Source organism: Acipenser ruthenus, chromosome 27 (genome assembly GCF_902713425.1).
Source record: "Acipenser ruthenus chromosome 27, fAciRut3.2 maternal haplotype, whole genome shotgun sequence".
Taxonomy (NCBI): Eukaryota; Metazoa; Chordata; class Actinopteri; order Acipenseriformes; family Acipenseridae; genus Acipenser; species Acipenser ruthenus.
The window spans coordinates 22858740-22873163 of record NC_081215.1 but is presented as its reverse complement, the minus strand read 5'-3'; the positions used below and the strand labels follow the sequence as shown (position 1 = coordinate 22873163).

General features: G+C 34.8%; 2 protein-coding genes across 3 annotated transcripts; both read left to right on the top strand.

The window, feature by feature from the left end:
- Window positions 1–488: 488 nt before the first annotated feature.
- Window positions 489–7284, top strand: LOC117432043 (transcription factor E2F8). Of its 2 annotated transcripts, none has more exons than XM_034053446.3 (14): window positions 489–1032; window positions 2236–2332; window positions 2579–2845; window positions 3022–3178; window positions 3260–3577; window positions 3792–3953; window positions 4129–4266; window positions 4409–4621; window positions 4753–4837; window positions 5010–5523; window positions 5711–6001; window positions 6112–6247; window positions 6329–6702; window positions 7051–7284. In XM_034053446.3, the coding sequence occupies exons 2-14, from the start codon at window positions 2243–2245 to the stop codon at window positions 7222–7224; spliced, it is 2919 nt and encodes a 972-aa protein (XP_033909337.3). In that variant the 5' UTR covers window positions 489–1032; window positions 2236–2242; the 3' UTR covers window positions 7225–7284. The 2 variants fall into 2 exon arrangements, with proteins under 2 accessions (XP_033909337.3, XP_058858036.1); XM_059002053.1 differs by lacking the exon at window positions 489–1032 and adding an exon at window positions 1952–2068.
- A 770-nt stretch (window positions 7285–8054) lies between these two features.
- LOC117432132 (cysteine and glycine-rich protein 3) lies at window positions 8055–14227 on the top strand. Its single transcript, XM_034053644.3, has 6 exons — window positions 8055–8815; window positions 10253–10385; window positions 11648–11816; window positions 12300–12429; window positions 13044–13137; window positions 13599–14227. Exons 2-6 carry the CDS (start codon window positions 10274–10276, stop codon window positions 13670–13672), a joined length of 579 nt encoding a protein of 192 aa, XP_033909535.3. The 5' UTR covers window positions 8055–8815; window positions 10253–10273; the 3' UTR covers window positions 13673–14227.
- The last annotated feature ends 197 nt before the right edge of the window (window positions 14228–14424 follow it).

Sequence of the window (14424 nt, the reverse complement as noted above, 5' to 3'; positions counted from 1 at the left end):
GTTGGTGTAGAAGTTACTGTACGATTCATGATTTGATGAACGATTGTTATAAAACACACACACACACACACACACACACACACACACACACATATATATATATATATATATATATATATATATATATATATATATATATATATATAGAAACACAGAAATGCATATTACACATTTTTGCTAAACAAAAAATTGAAGTTATTGCTATTGTCACAATACTGTAGTTTACTTGACACAGTAGGTCTGCTAAATCGTTCTCACGTTTTTTTTTTGTTTTGTTTAACAGTATTGGTATGTTGCAAGGTTAACAGTTATGTACCACATTAATTCCAGAAAGATTAGTTAACCTAGCCTAGGTTCTGTTTTAATGCAATAATTACACGGGTTTACCATGCAGTAAAGTAATACTGCAGTTTACTGCATTCACAATTCTGAAGCATCGATACTGCAGGGTTTTCATTTACTATATTTAATAGCATTCTTTTGTTTCACCAAGCACTGATTGGCCGGAAATGCAGTTTGGGTCGGATTCCGGAGCGCGATGAATGAATCAGTTACGTAAGGCGGGATGTAGCCAGCCAGAGAACTGCAGTTTTGTTGTTCTTTAGTCATTGAAATTTTAACATACTGACTGCCGGGTTAACTCGGAGCAAGCATTAAATTATACTGTTCCTGGTTAGATAAAAAGTTATATATTTTTAACTATATAGATAGTGATTGTATATGGTTTATAAATTAGTTTTATTGTTTACATAAATTCGATTCGCATTTCATACAAGTTACTGTAGATTTACACAGTAGTTGAGATACAGCAGTCTTAAACAAAAATCTAGACACGTAAGAAAATTTACAATACTGATCAGTTAGTTTTCACTGAGTATCAGAATTATCTGGAATATGTGCGTGTTGGAGTAGAAGTTACTGTATTTGCACTATATTTCTAAAGCTGTGTGGCTCATCAGCATTTGGATTTGGTGTAATCCGCAAACCTAAGTAATTTGGAGGGATCGATTGATATTTTTCTCTTCTGACTGGGTAAGTTTGAATATATATTTTTTAAAATGTCTACTTCTCTCTGAAAGTATGTGGTATAAAAGACAATTGGTTCAGTATATTATTTCGGAAATCTAAATCTTGACCTGTTTGGTACCAGTAACTACAGAGTTAAATGTGTACACAGTACTTACTACTGACGTCACAAAAAATTAAGAATTGATCACTTAGTATTTTATAGTTAAATAAATCAGGTTATGTACACTTTGTAATTGTGTTTAGTACCAGGGCGTTTACAGTTAAGATTCATTTAGAAGTTTGCCTCTACAGCAAAGTTTGGGTTCAAACACAAACGGCCAGTTCTCGTGCTGCAGCGGGAATAAACATTTTTAAAGTTCTGGACGCGCGGGTAAATTTAAAGAACCCGCTCCTTTTTAATACTACCTAATCGAGACTTTATAAAAATGTGCTATTTATCATTAAAATGTACAGTCTACACACCGGATAAAATAAAACAAAAAAATAACAAACATATGAGATGCAGCTTTTGGCGCATATAATATTTACCCACCTATATTGCTTTTAATAGCAGTCAAGACAATTGCTGTATTTTACTAAATACCAAATGATTTATACCTAAGCACCAGCTTTTAACGAAACTAAATCAAGGGTAACAAGACACACGTCTCCGTAATATTGTTTTAGTGATGGTAGATGTAAGCTTCTTGGTTATTGTCAGTCGTTTCTTTTTATAGTTATTATTTCCTAAATGCTGGGTTTACACTGTAAATGATAATAAATTGGATTCCCAAATAAAGTGCAGAATTCCGCGCCAATATTTTAAAAATTATCTTGACCAGCATGGGCCAATCTAACTTGTGCTGATAGTAACTCCCGCTTAGTTTGTATTGGCTACAAGTAAAAGTAGGCGGGCAATTTAGTAAACTATCTTTCTGATTAGCTTTTGTAACTGTTCATTTACGTCAAGCAGTCTGTAGTTAAGTTGGTGTGATTGCAGATATTATTTTAATTCTTAGTTTAATGACATCCGTTGGTCTGCAAAAAAAAAAAAAACTCGGTAAGTTACATTTGTAATTTTTTTTTTTTTTTTACTATTATTATATGTAGAAATATACTGTTATTCTGTATTAGTTCGAAACGGTTGAATGTTTTTCAAATTGCATTTGTAATAATTAATACATGAATGCATTTTATAATACACATTTTTTAAATTAATAATTTCAGGTGAAAAATGACAAGTGGCTTATTGAATTTGCAATATTTGACCGAGAGACCTCAAAGCAGCAAACACGATGAAGAGGGCAAGGGATACCACCAGAAGGTCAGGCTAGTTACTTTATTGCTATACAGTATTTCAGTAATAGTTAATTATGTTGTGTAATTTTAAGTTAATATAATCAGTATTATATAGTATATTGTTTTGCAGCTTTTGCAAGATGTTGAACCAGAATTGTTTTTGATGTTTAAAAAAGTAAAAATCAATAATCTCAAAATTGTCTTTTTATATAGTTTTAGTATAACGTTAAGAACAACAGCATTATTAAACTTCTTTGTTTGTTTTATGCAGGAAAATATATTCTTGGAGCCCCACACAAAGGTCATAAAAACACCACTGAAGTCATCTACCTCACATTCAATATTGGGTGAAATACAGCCAGATATGGGAACTTTGACAACACCAACAAAGGGAAAAGATGCTGCTCCTGGTGAGCCATGGACTCCTACAGCAAACCTCAAAATGCTGATCAGCGCAGCTAGCCCTGAGATCAGGAACAGAGAAAAGAAGCTGAACACTGATGAAAATGAAGCCACAGAGGCAACTGATTGTTCTCAGGTATGTCACTCAAGATCAAATCAGACTTATTTTATATAAATGTATCATATACTGAACATTTGTACATGTTCATATACTGAACATCTGTACATATGTTTGAATGCTCACATTGACCTTGTATAGTTCAGTAATTCCAACATGATCTTAAGCGTGTCTACCTTTTCCTTTGTCTTTAGGAACACCTGTCTGGGGATGAATCTGATAGACTTCAACCAAGCCGAAAAGAAAAGAGCTTAGGTTTACTGTGTCATAAATTCTTAGCACGATATCCAGATTATCCCAACCCTGCACTGAACAACAACATCTGTCTTGATGAAGTAGCTGGAGAACTCAGTAAGTTGTCTTTTATTTTGAGAAATGTCAGCATTTATTTCATTTTGTACTCTAAAGTATTGAGTGTTTTTTGTCATCTAGATGTAGAACGAAGACGCATCTATGACATTGTCAATGTACTGGAAAGTTTGCATATGGTGAGTCGTCTTGCAAAGAACCGCTACACTTGGCACGGACGTAGCAATCTTACACAGACGCTTGGAACGTTGAAGACAGTCGGCAAGGAGCATAAATATGCAGAACAGATGCAGCAAATTAAACAGAAAGATTCTGAGAAAGAGTTTGATTCAGATAATGAAGAAGAAAATGAATGCCTGTCAAAACTGAGAGGCGCAGAAACTGAGTTTGGGCATCGGGAAATGTGCTTTGTGGAACTTCCTGGGATGGAATTTAGAGCTGGTGAGTTTAAAGAATAAAAAAGTGCATATCAAATTTCCAACCGGTAACAAATTCTTAGTTATAATAGTGGTCATGCCAAGAAGGCTTCTATAATCCACAGGACATGTATCACAAACCAAAACTGTAGAACAAGTAAGAAGAATAAAAATGGACAAATAGTATAATATTGCACTGCAGGTTTTCTATTAATGCCTGCCATTGTTTCTCTTGACAGCGTCTGTTAACAGCAGGAAAGACAAATCTTTAAGAGTGATGAGTCAGAAGTTTGTAATGCTCTTCTTGGTTTCTAAGCCCCGTGTGGTCAGCCTGGAAGTTGCTGCCAAAATCCTAATTGGAGAAGATCAAGTGGTCGATTTAGATAAGAGCAAATTCAAAAGTGAGTATATTAATCTCACTTTTTCATCTTGACATTTTAGGCACTTGGAAACCGAGAGCAAGGCCTATTAACCATGTATAGACAAAGAGATAACATAGTACAATGGTTAATTCAGCAGTACTGGGTAAATCTACACCACAATAGTATTAGTAACACTTGTTTTTTTGTTTTTCAGCAAAAATCAGAAGATTGTACGATATAGCAAATGTATTGAGTAGCCTTGAGCTGATAAGAAAGGTCCACGTTACGGAAGAGAGGGGACGAAAGCCAGCATTTAAGTGGACAGGACCTGAGGACTTCCCAGATGTCAAGAGTATGTGGAAAAATATTTCTAAAATATGAGTCTGACTAATTTGTAGCTTTCTTACATAGCACATTTTTTTGTGGTCTGATTTCAGCATGTTGCAGTGCTTTAAACTTGTGTCTTTAAATATATTTTTTGTTGTTGTCCACAGGACCAAAGCCTTTGACAACCCCTACCTCAGTTACGTCTGGTATATTAGCATCCAGAAGTTCAGTGGAAAACTGTGCCAAAAATCTCTTCCCTTCCAGTAGGACAAAGCAGAACTTTACCCGACACCCATCGCTTGTTAAATTGGCAAAGAGTATAGAGGATGACAGAAGGAAAATCAACTCTGCACCTAGTAGCCCTGTCAAAAAAGTATTTGGTAAGTATTTATAAGAAAACCTTATGATTGGTAAAAAAGTGTGTGTGTTTTTCAGTGTGCCTATTGTATTGGGACCAAGACTAAGCAGACCTTGGGGGGTTTTGATCTCCATTTTTGTTCTTTTATTTCAGGTGATTTCTCTGATACCGATTTGCATCCAAGCAGAATGGCCCAATTGGCGGCAATCTGTAAGGTTCAGTTGGATGAGCAATCAAAGTAAGTGCATTTTTAAACAGAATCTTACATACTGTAATTCAGTGCACAGGTGTTTATAGTTGTCTTAAAGATAACTCGAAATGTATATTTTGTATCAGAATCAAGTGAGACCAAATCAGCTACGCTCTATTTCTATTAAAGATCTACTTATCAGATTTTCTTGTTTTCATAGGCAAAGTAAAAGGAAACCCAAACCTTCCCAAAAGACGAAAGGAAAAGCTGCTAAAACTACAGGACATGTGGAGTCAACATTAAGTTCAGAACTTGGTGCCAACAATTCTTCCCAGACAAATTTCTCTGTTCAGGCTTACAGACAAGCACAGTATTCTCCCTTTATTCCAGTGATACTACCTCAAAACCAAACTGTTGCACCATATGCCATCTATTTGCATTCTTCTTCAGCAAGGCCAATGGCAAATCCGTCTAGCTTTGCAGTACGGTCTATGACCTTTGGGGATAATGCAGCAGGAAGTCCAGCTGACACTAACTCTGAAAATAGTTTACACAGTTCACCTACTGGAAATAAAGATTCTATTGGCACTGAAAAGGAGAATGACTTGTCACAAAAGAATGTCTCTTTAACCAATCAGCAAACCACCCCAGACAAAGGCCATAAGCGAGTCTGCACTGAAACATTTCAAGAAAACAGTTCTCCGAAAATATCGAAAACGCAAACAAATTCTGGGGTAATAATTTTATTTTTTTACCCTCTTTATAGATGTGTTAAGAATTATTTTTTTTTTCCCATTTGGGTGACTTGTAAAGGTTTCATTCCACACTGAGACTGATATTGACAAATGTTAAAGTACTAGGTGTGAAGGATTTTAGTCTTTACTAATGAAATACATTTGTTCTTTTTTTGTTTTCCATTAGGACGCGTCACCTAATGCAGCAGAACTTAATGAAATGTACCAAGCACGAGTGAAGGCCCGTAGGGGTTTAATAGCAAATCGACCTTCCCCAAGAGCCCTGCACTTAGATCCTGAGTTTATTAATACACCAGAAGGGAAAGAGAACAAGGGTTCAGAAAACCTTGGTGAAAGTGTGGAGAAGTTCCTGGAAAATGAAGAGAAACCCTCCTATTCTGATAGTGAAGCTGGGCTTACTCCAGTGCGAACAGTGCCAATGCCAGCATTTACCATTCCTGCACATTTGCAGCCTGAGGTAACATATTTCAGTATTTTAAAATGTGATACAAATTAGGACTAAATAAGTCTGTCCCAAGTCATCCAAATTGTTTATTTAACACAGTTTTCTTATTTTTTTCATTTCAGGCTTTAATACCCACAGGCTATCTCATTCCTATATCTCACCAATCACTCTTCAGCTGCCAAAGATCCAAATCCCCAGAAAAAAAAGGTGAAACAGCCTCAACTCTAAGTCATCCAGCTTACCAATCCCCCATTACAGGTATTGACTAGATTCAGAAGTATATTTAAATAAAATTGATTTATTGCAAGTGTATTAATGTTTGCTTTTTCACTTTTTCAGGTGTCATACCAGTTACACCAGACTTCCATCATGTTACCTTTACTTCTACTCATTCAAAGCTCCCAGTTTCTCATTCAGCTCCTTCCATTGCCTCATTTCCATTGTTTAGCCAGGCTAGCCCATCCTTTGCCTCAGGACGTCAAGTTAATGGTCCAAGCCCAGGAATTCTTAACTTCACACTACAGAATCTGGGATTGATCTCTCCAGGGATACACCCTTCTGTGAGCCCAGGAACCTTGACCACTCCCATAAGTCCCATCACTGGTCATTTAAGGTTTCAACAAGGAGGAATGATCTTTGTCAAGCCAATGTCCCCACTACATGTTCACAATCAGATACCAGGACAGCCTGTGACCTTGATAAGCTTACAGCAGGTAAGGATCTTACAATGCAGATATGCTGTCTGTCATATGTAATAAGCTGTCTGTATGGTGAATGTTAATACGTAATCTATTATTGAGTTCTGGTAATAAAATATCAGTTTGATCTGATAGTATTGTTTAAAAACGTGTCTGCTGTATAACCTTTAGATTAAGCAACGATCAGTTATTCTGTTGAGGTGATCTACTAGTTACTAGTACTATATAAACCTATTTACATTTTGATAACTTACCACGATTAATTTGATTTGTATACAGCAGTTACAATGTATAAGTCTGATAATGAAATCTAACTAGTATATTCAGTTTTAGGTCAGATTTTAACAATGCCTCTGTTTACAGCCTGCTGTCCTGACAACACCCAAAGGATCTCAGTCTGCACACAACGACAGTTTCTTCCACACCCCAGTTTCTGCCTCATCTCAGCTGCCTACAGTGGTCTCTACTGCCAGTAGAACTCAAGAAAATGTTTACATACCGCAAAGGAAACTTGAAGTCAGCACTGAAAACAGTTAATGACTTTGGTAGCAGACTTTGCTTTGCTGCTAAATCCTGCAATGTTGAACTTTACTGAGCCACAAAATATGTTATTTCTTAAACCTTATGTAAATTTACCTTATGCCAGATATGTCCATAAATGTAGTCTCTTTAAGTACTATAGTAATGGTGAAACTTCTTTGTACATATATTTGAGACACTTTTAGTTTGCTAACATTCTTAATCCTTCGTATATTTTTAATGAATTGAAGCAGCAGCATGCTTCTGTAGTAATACTTGCATGTTTTTAAAAAATATGTGCATTTAAAACATGATGTCAATAAATAAATCTCTCCATTAGTAATGCTGTGACCATAACTGGCATATCAGTAAGTGGAGGCTAGCAATGGTCTTCAGCTGTAGTTGCTTACAGGGTTTTTTTAAGCCTTTGACGGTATCAGTTAGTGCAAAAAATAAATTGCAAGACCTACATAACAGGGTCTGGGAACTGGGTAATACATATGAATGATTGTACAACTTAGAACTGATTCGCAAAAATGCAATATGTTTATTTAGCTTTCATATTAAAGAATACATTTTCATTATTTTGTATTGACACATACATGTGTGGGATGGGCAACATATTTGAAGTATTACTACGAATTTGAGCTGTAACAAAATTAACTGTAAGCATTGCACATTTTTCATAATATATGTAAACTTTTTTTTTGTTGTACATGTGAATACTTAATACCTTTAATAGCCGAATCAGGTGGATTGTACTGTGGTTAATTTACATATTGTATATTAGGACAGTTTGTAGTATTTGATTCAACAAATAAAATTGTAATATTTTTATTAACTCGTGTGTTAGCCAAGAATAACACTACTCTATGAATACATATCTACAAATACTGTAATAAAAGGCTTTAAATGGAACAGTTGTTTGAGAAAGATTGGGCCTTCAGTCAGAACCTTTTTCCATCTGGGCTATAGGTTCAGCTATGCAATCTGCAATAACAAAAATGACAAACCTGAAACAAGGTGTTTTTAAGTGAAAATGTGTACTTCATAGTAGGATAATGAGGTACACAAGAGGCCTGCTAACATTAGTGTCACATGATTGATTTGTAACTGATGGTTTTACTTTTTTAGGTATACATTCTTTTGTACTTCCTGCTCAACTGACCAGACTTACAGATACCATAGATTGCATCTTAATGCAAAATGATTTCAAATATGCAAGCAAGAAACAATAGGATTATTAAGAAAAATTGACGGCTGACCACCAATGACATTTCATGATTGCAAAAATATACATCATACAATATTTAGGTGAACTATACAGTAACCACAGGTGCACACAAACACCAGGTAAAGGAACAAATGGTTATGTTGATTTAAGTTGCCAGTTTCTGCCCAACAGCACATTGCTTTTATTAGACAGGCTTTATCTCACAAGTTATTTTGGGAAGATTGCTTAATTTTAACAGCAGTCACTCATAGCCTGCACTGCTAATGAAGGAGGTCCACTATATAAAGTAGTCTGGTTTGAGATCGTTCTCATTTCAGTTTCACAAGGAGAGATCTGGAATCTGCATTGGAACTAACACGGGCAGCTGAAGTCTTGGTATGTAGTGTGTGAATATACCTAGGTAAACCGTTCCGAAAAGCTAGTTAAGTGTATTTGGTAGCCTACATTATTGTAAATGTTTATTTTGTGAGTTTAACACTTAGAAAAATGTTTTATACAGGCTATTTACAGTATGCTACTAACATATACACATGTTTACAACTTGTCTCTTGTTAACAAAATAAGTATTATAAATATTATTTTTCACCTCAAGCTCTCTGAGTGCTATGACCTGGAAAATGGATTGTTAAAACACTTCCAGTCATACTTAATCTGTGAATCCAGCATGTGTGTCACATTAAATATGATTGATTGGTTTGTATTTTTCCATGAGTGTATGATCTGGCTAATGCATTTATTGTGTATGTCAAATGCATTGGATTATGTCTTAATTGAAAACCCAAGATTTTCAGCGATTTGGCATTATGTTAATCAATTCACTGGTGAGTAAAAAAATCACATTACAACAGATTCTTTTTCTGGCAGCCAGTTACCTCAAAATATAGTCTAAAGCATTCATTTTTTTAATAAATTACTTATAGAATATAATCACAATAAACATCATACATGACACTGAAGTACTGTACAATATATATTGTAGTTACAGTATTTAGATATTAGGGATATTAAACTGAAATTAATTGCATATTTTAACTGACCTTGCTCAATAGAGTTAAACTAGTTCACATTTCAGAATCTACACTACTAAAATACATATTTTATCATATTGACTAGGGAGATGATATGCCAGTTACAGTCTCCAACATTATTACATTACATAGAAACTGAAGACAGTGATAGCTAGGCCTTCTACCTCCCCATTCATGGCAGTTAGCACATTTGAACATTTCAATTTGTATAGAAGGGATTTTTTTTTATTTTTTATTTTTAGCAAATAACACAGCAGTAGAGTATGATACATTTTGAATATATGTACTGTAATAAGTCACTTAAAAATTGTTGAAAGGGCATTATTGGCAGAACTTTATCAGCACATAATGGGTTTCATAAAGCCACTATTCTTGGACTCTTATCGTGACATTTCAGGCATTCGGGATGGTTTTGTCACTGTAATCAATGGCCTAAGTAACTCACGTCTAGCCTGACAGTCACCTGATACCTTATCAAGCCTTCATAGGAAGGCTGTAACTGGTGCTGCTCAAACATTTGTAACAACCTTTTTCATTCCATTTACATCATCACAATGTTTCATGGTTTTAACCCACATAAATTATTACGGTGAATAAATGAGTAGCAGTGTAATTCACTGAATACAGGGCTTGCCTTGAAAAAAATGCTATTACATTAAAAACCAGCATGCCGTTTATTTCAATTACTATATTATTATTATGCATAAAGTGGCTTAGACTTTGCTAAGAAAGTGAATCATATCTAAAGCATCTGAAGTATCAGACTGGTACTTTTCCCTTCCAGCTGAGCACTGCTTTTATAAAGATGCCAACCTGGGGAGGTGGAGCGAAGTGTGCTGCTTGTGAGAAGACTGTGTACCATGCAGAGGAAATGCAGTGCAATGGACACAGTTTCCACAAAACATGCTTCATCTGCAGTGAGTGCTCTTCTTTTGTAGAATGATAAGCTTATATGCAACTAAGGATTTGTATTAGCATGTGAAACCATTTACCCAAAATTATTAAATTGTACGATTGTATAAAGGTAAATGGTGCGTACATGGATTTCTTTTTATTTATTTATTTTTTTTAATTATTATTATTCAGCATTAAAACAGAAAGTAATACAAAGTATTTTTTTTTTTTAAATCCAAAACAAGAACATTTCTTGGTAAAGTAGATGTAAACTATAGGTCTATATTTTTTAATATACAATATGGCAAACAAAACGAATGGCTCAATAATAGGAGAAAATGAGTTTTCAATTTCTTTAAAGGGTCACCATTGTGTTGATCTCCATCCCATCTCCATTGAAGACTTTTCACAGCATCACTGTGATAGAAGGTTGGCAAAAGGCTTCACATCTGGACCTTAAAAAGCTCCTTTTGTGATGGGAGCAATTGCTGGTAGCAGCGGACGGTTTAGAGCTGTTCAACTAATTGTGCCATCTGTTGCAGCAAATTTAAATTCTTTCCCCCAGACTGACAGGAATAGAAATGGTGTGTCTCTTGTCAGGATTTCTCTCATTCTTTTTATCCCAAAGTATTTGATGGTTATCAGTAGGTTTCCAGCAGCTGACTGAGGAGATTGCACACTTGTTGAAGGAAGTGTCTGGGGTCTTCACTGAAGTTTTCTGTTCTCACTTAATCACAGAACAGCACAGTTCTGCTTTTGAAAAGTTAACTGTGAGAGAGTCACATCACAAGTTCAAAAAAAAAAAAAAAAAACACTACAGCATCAACATGCCTGCATGTCAGTTTTTGAATCTATTTTTTATTCCCTTTCAAAAACATAATGCATCCCAAAGGATATTCCTGGAATTTATAATACAGTTCTACTTATATTAAGTGAATGTTGTTTCTATTAAGAGTCTAAACACCCCTTCTATATGGGTGTACAACGCCCGCTCTTATCTATATGGCAAAAACATCAGATTTATCATGCCAATGCTATATACACTAGAATATAACAGTTGTTTTATATTCATCATTTGAAAACATCAGCAAATCTGAACTTGCAAACATCTTGTTTTTTTTATAGTTTTAGATTTTAGTTTAGTTTAACCACTACATCTGGTGTAGCTTTCACTTACTTTTCTAGGGTTTTGAAATCGGTCACACATTACATTATTAACACCGATCATTATTCCAGGTTTCTTGTTCCATATTCACATTATCTGTTGCTCTTAACTTTCGTCTAGTGGTCTGCAGGAAAGGGCTAGACAGCACTACGGTAGCAGCTCACGAGTCTGAAATATACTGCAAGACGTGCTATGGGAAGAAGTATGGTCCAAAGGGCTATGGCTATGGACAGAGTGCAGGAGCCCTGAGCTCGGACACAGAGGAGCAGCTAGGGACTGAACCACAGGAGTGAGTAGAGTAATACATCAAGGATATCAACTGATGAAAAGGGTTTGCTGCTTGTTGAAGTTGCAGTATTTGGTCTAGTATTGTGCAAAAAAATAAATGACTTGCACATAATGAAAAGAAGAATATGTTGCAAAGGTTGTGGTATGGTATGTAACAAAGTTTAAATCCCCAGGAATTCATTAGACGAAAAAGACTTTTGTCAAAATCTTTGTCAATGCATGAAGTTAGTTTCTACATGTGTTTAACTCCGGGGTCTAATTAATGAAAATTAACAGAAGTGTAACAATGTATCGACTGACTACATTCTAGTATTGTAAAATATATAGCAACTGAAAAAAAATAAAAAGTTTTGACAGAATGTAAACTGTTTACAAAATTTTTAACATTGAACGTTGCACTTACTGGCTTGCTGACCAATTGTGTATGTTTAAGAATATTGTTAATATGTTATTGTTTTAATATATATATTTTTTTTTACACAAGAACAAAGCCTCAACCCCCAGCAACAAATTCCAACTCTAACAAATTTGCCCAGAAGTTTGGTGGTGCAGAGAAGTGCTCTCGGTGTTCCAAATCTGTCTATGCTGCAGAAAAGATGATAGGAGGGGGGAAGGTATGCAAGGAGATAATCATTATCACTAAACATATTAAACACAAGCTACGTAGCATGAGCATGCACAGGCTATATTGCATTTACACATCTGAACATATACACAAATCTATTCTCATTTATATGTAAATGTCACATTTAATATTCCAGTTCAAACTCAAAGGCTCTTTAATTACTTGCAAAATACTCTTTCCTAATTAATTAGTCCCAGCTGGAAAACATATTGGGCAAGCTTCTAAACCATTTCCATTTGTGGTGTAAGAACAAACACCTTTTCAACAGGAACTGCCATTTACAGTATTGATGGGTTTGTCCCGCTCCTGTTATCTGATGTTCACACTCTTCTTACAGTATTGAGAACACATTTTCCAAAGCACATTGACAAAGCTAACCAGATAAAGAACACTGCAGCAAATTCCGGAACACGTCTTAAGATCCTGATAATTCATCCGTTATCTTCTGTTTAGCACCCAAGATACACTGCTGAGCATTAACCCTGTCACAAACCTGTACGACAGCATGTTCCATTTACACTGATAATCAAATAAATAATAGCATAATGTACTGACTAAAACTGCAATTAGAATACAGAATTTTTTTTTTTTAAATCTCTTCAGCCTTGGCATAAGACATGCTTTCAGTGTGCCCTCTGTGGGAAAGGCCTGGAATCGACAACAGTGACTGATAAAGATGGAGAAATCTACTGTAAAGGTTAAACATTTCATTATCTAAAAAAAAATGATACCATTAACTTTTTTTTTTAAACTGTTTATGTGAACTCTATGGGGTACAAGAAGGTAAATAAGTTTCCCTGTCAAAACAAACCAAAAAACAACAACAATATTAAATATAGCAAACTTAACATGGTGGGGTAGGTGTGGCAAGTGCTAAACCTAAGGCATATTTGTGGAGAGGATCACAATTCTGTCAACAACAAAAACAAATAAGAAATGTACCTATAATTTAACTTATTTATCCTGCAATTCAGTTGTTTATCATGCAAGTTTTATACTATTACCAATTTGTCTCATAAAATCTGCCTTTGGACTCGCTTACTCAAATCCAATGCCAAATATCAGCCTAAAGAAGATAGCTTCAATTAAAAAACAATTGGCATGAATGCAGTTTAGTACAGATGGTACTAATCTTTTCATGTTTTCTTATTTTTCTAGTTTGTTATGCAAAAAACTTTGGTCCGAAAGGAATGGGCCTTGGAAATCTGGGATGTGCTGGACAGCAAGAGTAAATTGTCAAAAACATTTAGAAACATTTGTATGCCCCCCCAAAAGTGTCTCAAAAACACTTCAGTTTAATAATGTAAATGTTATGTTCCTTTTTGATTAACGGCAGTGACATGTAAAGTTTGTCGGATATCTTTATCTTTGCTCCACAAGGTAATGCTTCTTTAAATCTTTTACAGTATATAATTAGATATACGCCAATCTTCAATTTTAGTGATTGCTCCTTTATTTTGTTGAGTTTTAGTAACCAGTTTGACTTTGTTATATAAAGTTAAATTATATTTGGTTTATTTTCAAACTCTAAAATGATTATTATAATGGAGGTAATTAAATAATAGCTCAAACATGGGTGCATTGTTATTCCAGTTTCCAGACACCCCCACATCAGAGCCATACTTCATAAGAGTTGTTGATTTAATTCGTTTTTTTTTTTTATTTGTGCATGTATCCACTTAAACTGGGTAATGCACCTATTACTGTGGAACTCAGATTTGATCCGCTTTCTTAAAGAAGCATGCATAATCAACATTCTGCATTTGAGCAAACTGCAGAATGCAAACCAAGACATTGATTTTTATTAATCCAATTAAGGTTACTAAAAACAATAATAAATTTTGTGATATAAAAACAATGTTACAGTGCTTAAAATGGCAGAACACAAAGTTTACCTGTTGTTTTATAAATCAAAAGTTTGTAATCTTTGTTCAAAGTGTATAATTAACTAGTACAAAACAGTGTAACAAAAAATACCACAAAT

Coding starts and splice junctions, on each gene's coding strand:
- LOC117432043 (XM_034053446.3), top strand. CDS start 2,243: ATGACAAGTGGCTTATTGAATTTGCAATATTTGACCGAGAGACCTCAA. Junction 3,578..3,791: donor TGGGATGGAATTTAGAGCTG/GTGAGTTTAAAG, acceptor TTCTCTTGACAG/CGTCTGTTAACAGCAGGAAA. Junction 3,954..4,128: donor AGATAAGAGCAAATTCAAAA/GTGAGTATATTA, acceptor TTTGTTTTTCAG/CAAAAATCAGAAGATTGTAC.
- LOC117432132 (XM_034053644.3), top strand. CDS start 10,274: ATGCCAACCTGGGGAGGTGGAGCGAAGTGTGCTGCTTGTGAGAAGACT. Junction 11,817..12,299: donor CTAGGGACTGAACCACAGGA/GTGAGTAGAGTA, acceptor TTTTTACACAAG/AACAAAGCCTCAACCCCCAG. Junction 12,430..13,043: donor AGATGATAGGAGGGGGGAAG/GTATGCAAGGAG, acceptor AAATCTCTTCAG/CCTTGGCATAAGACATGCTT.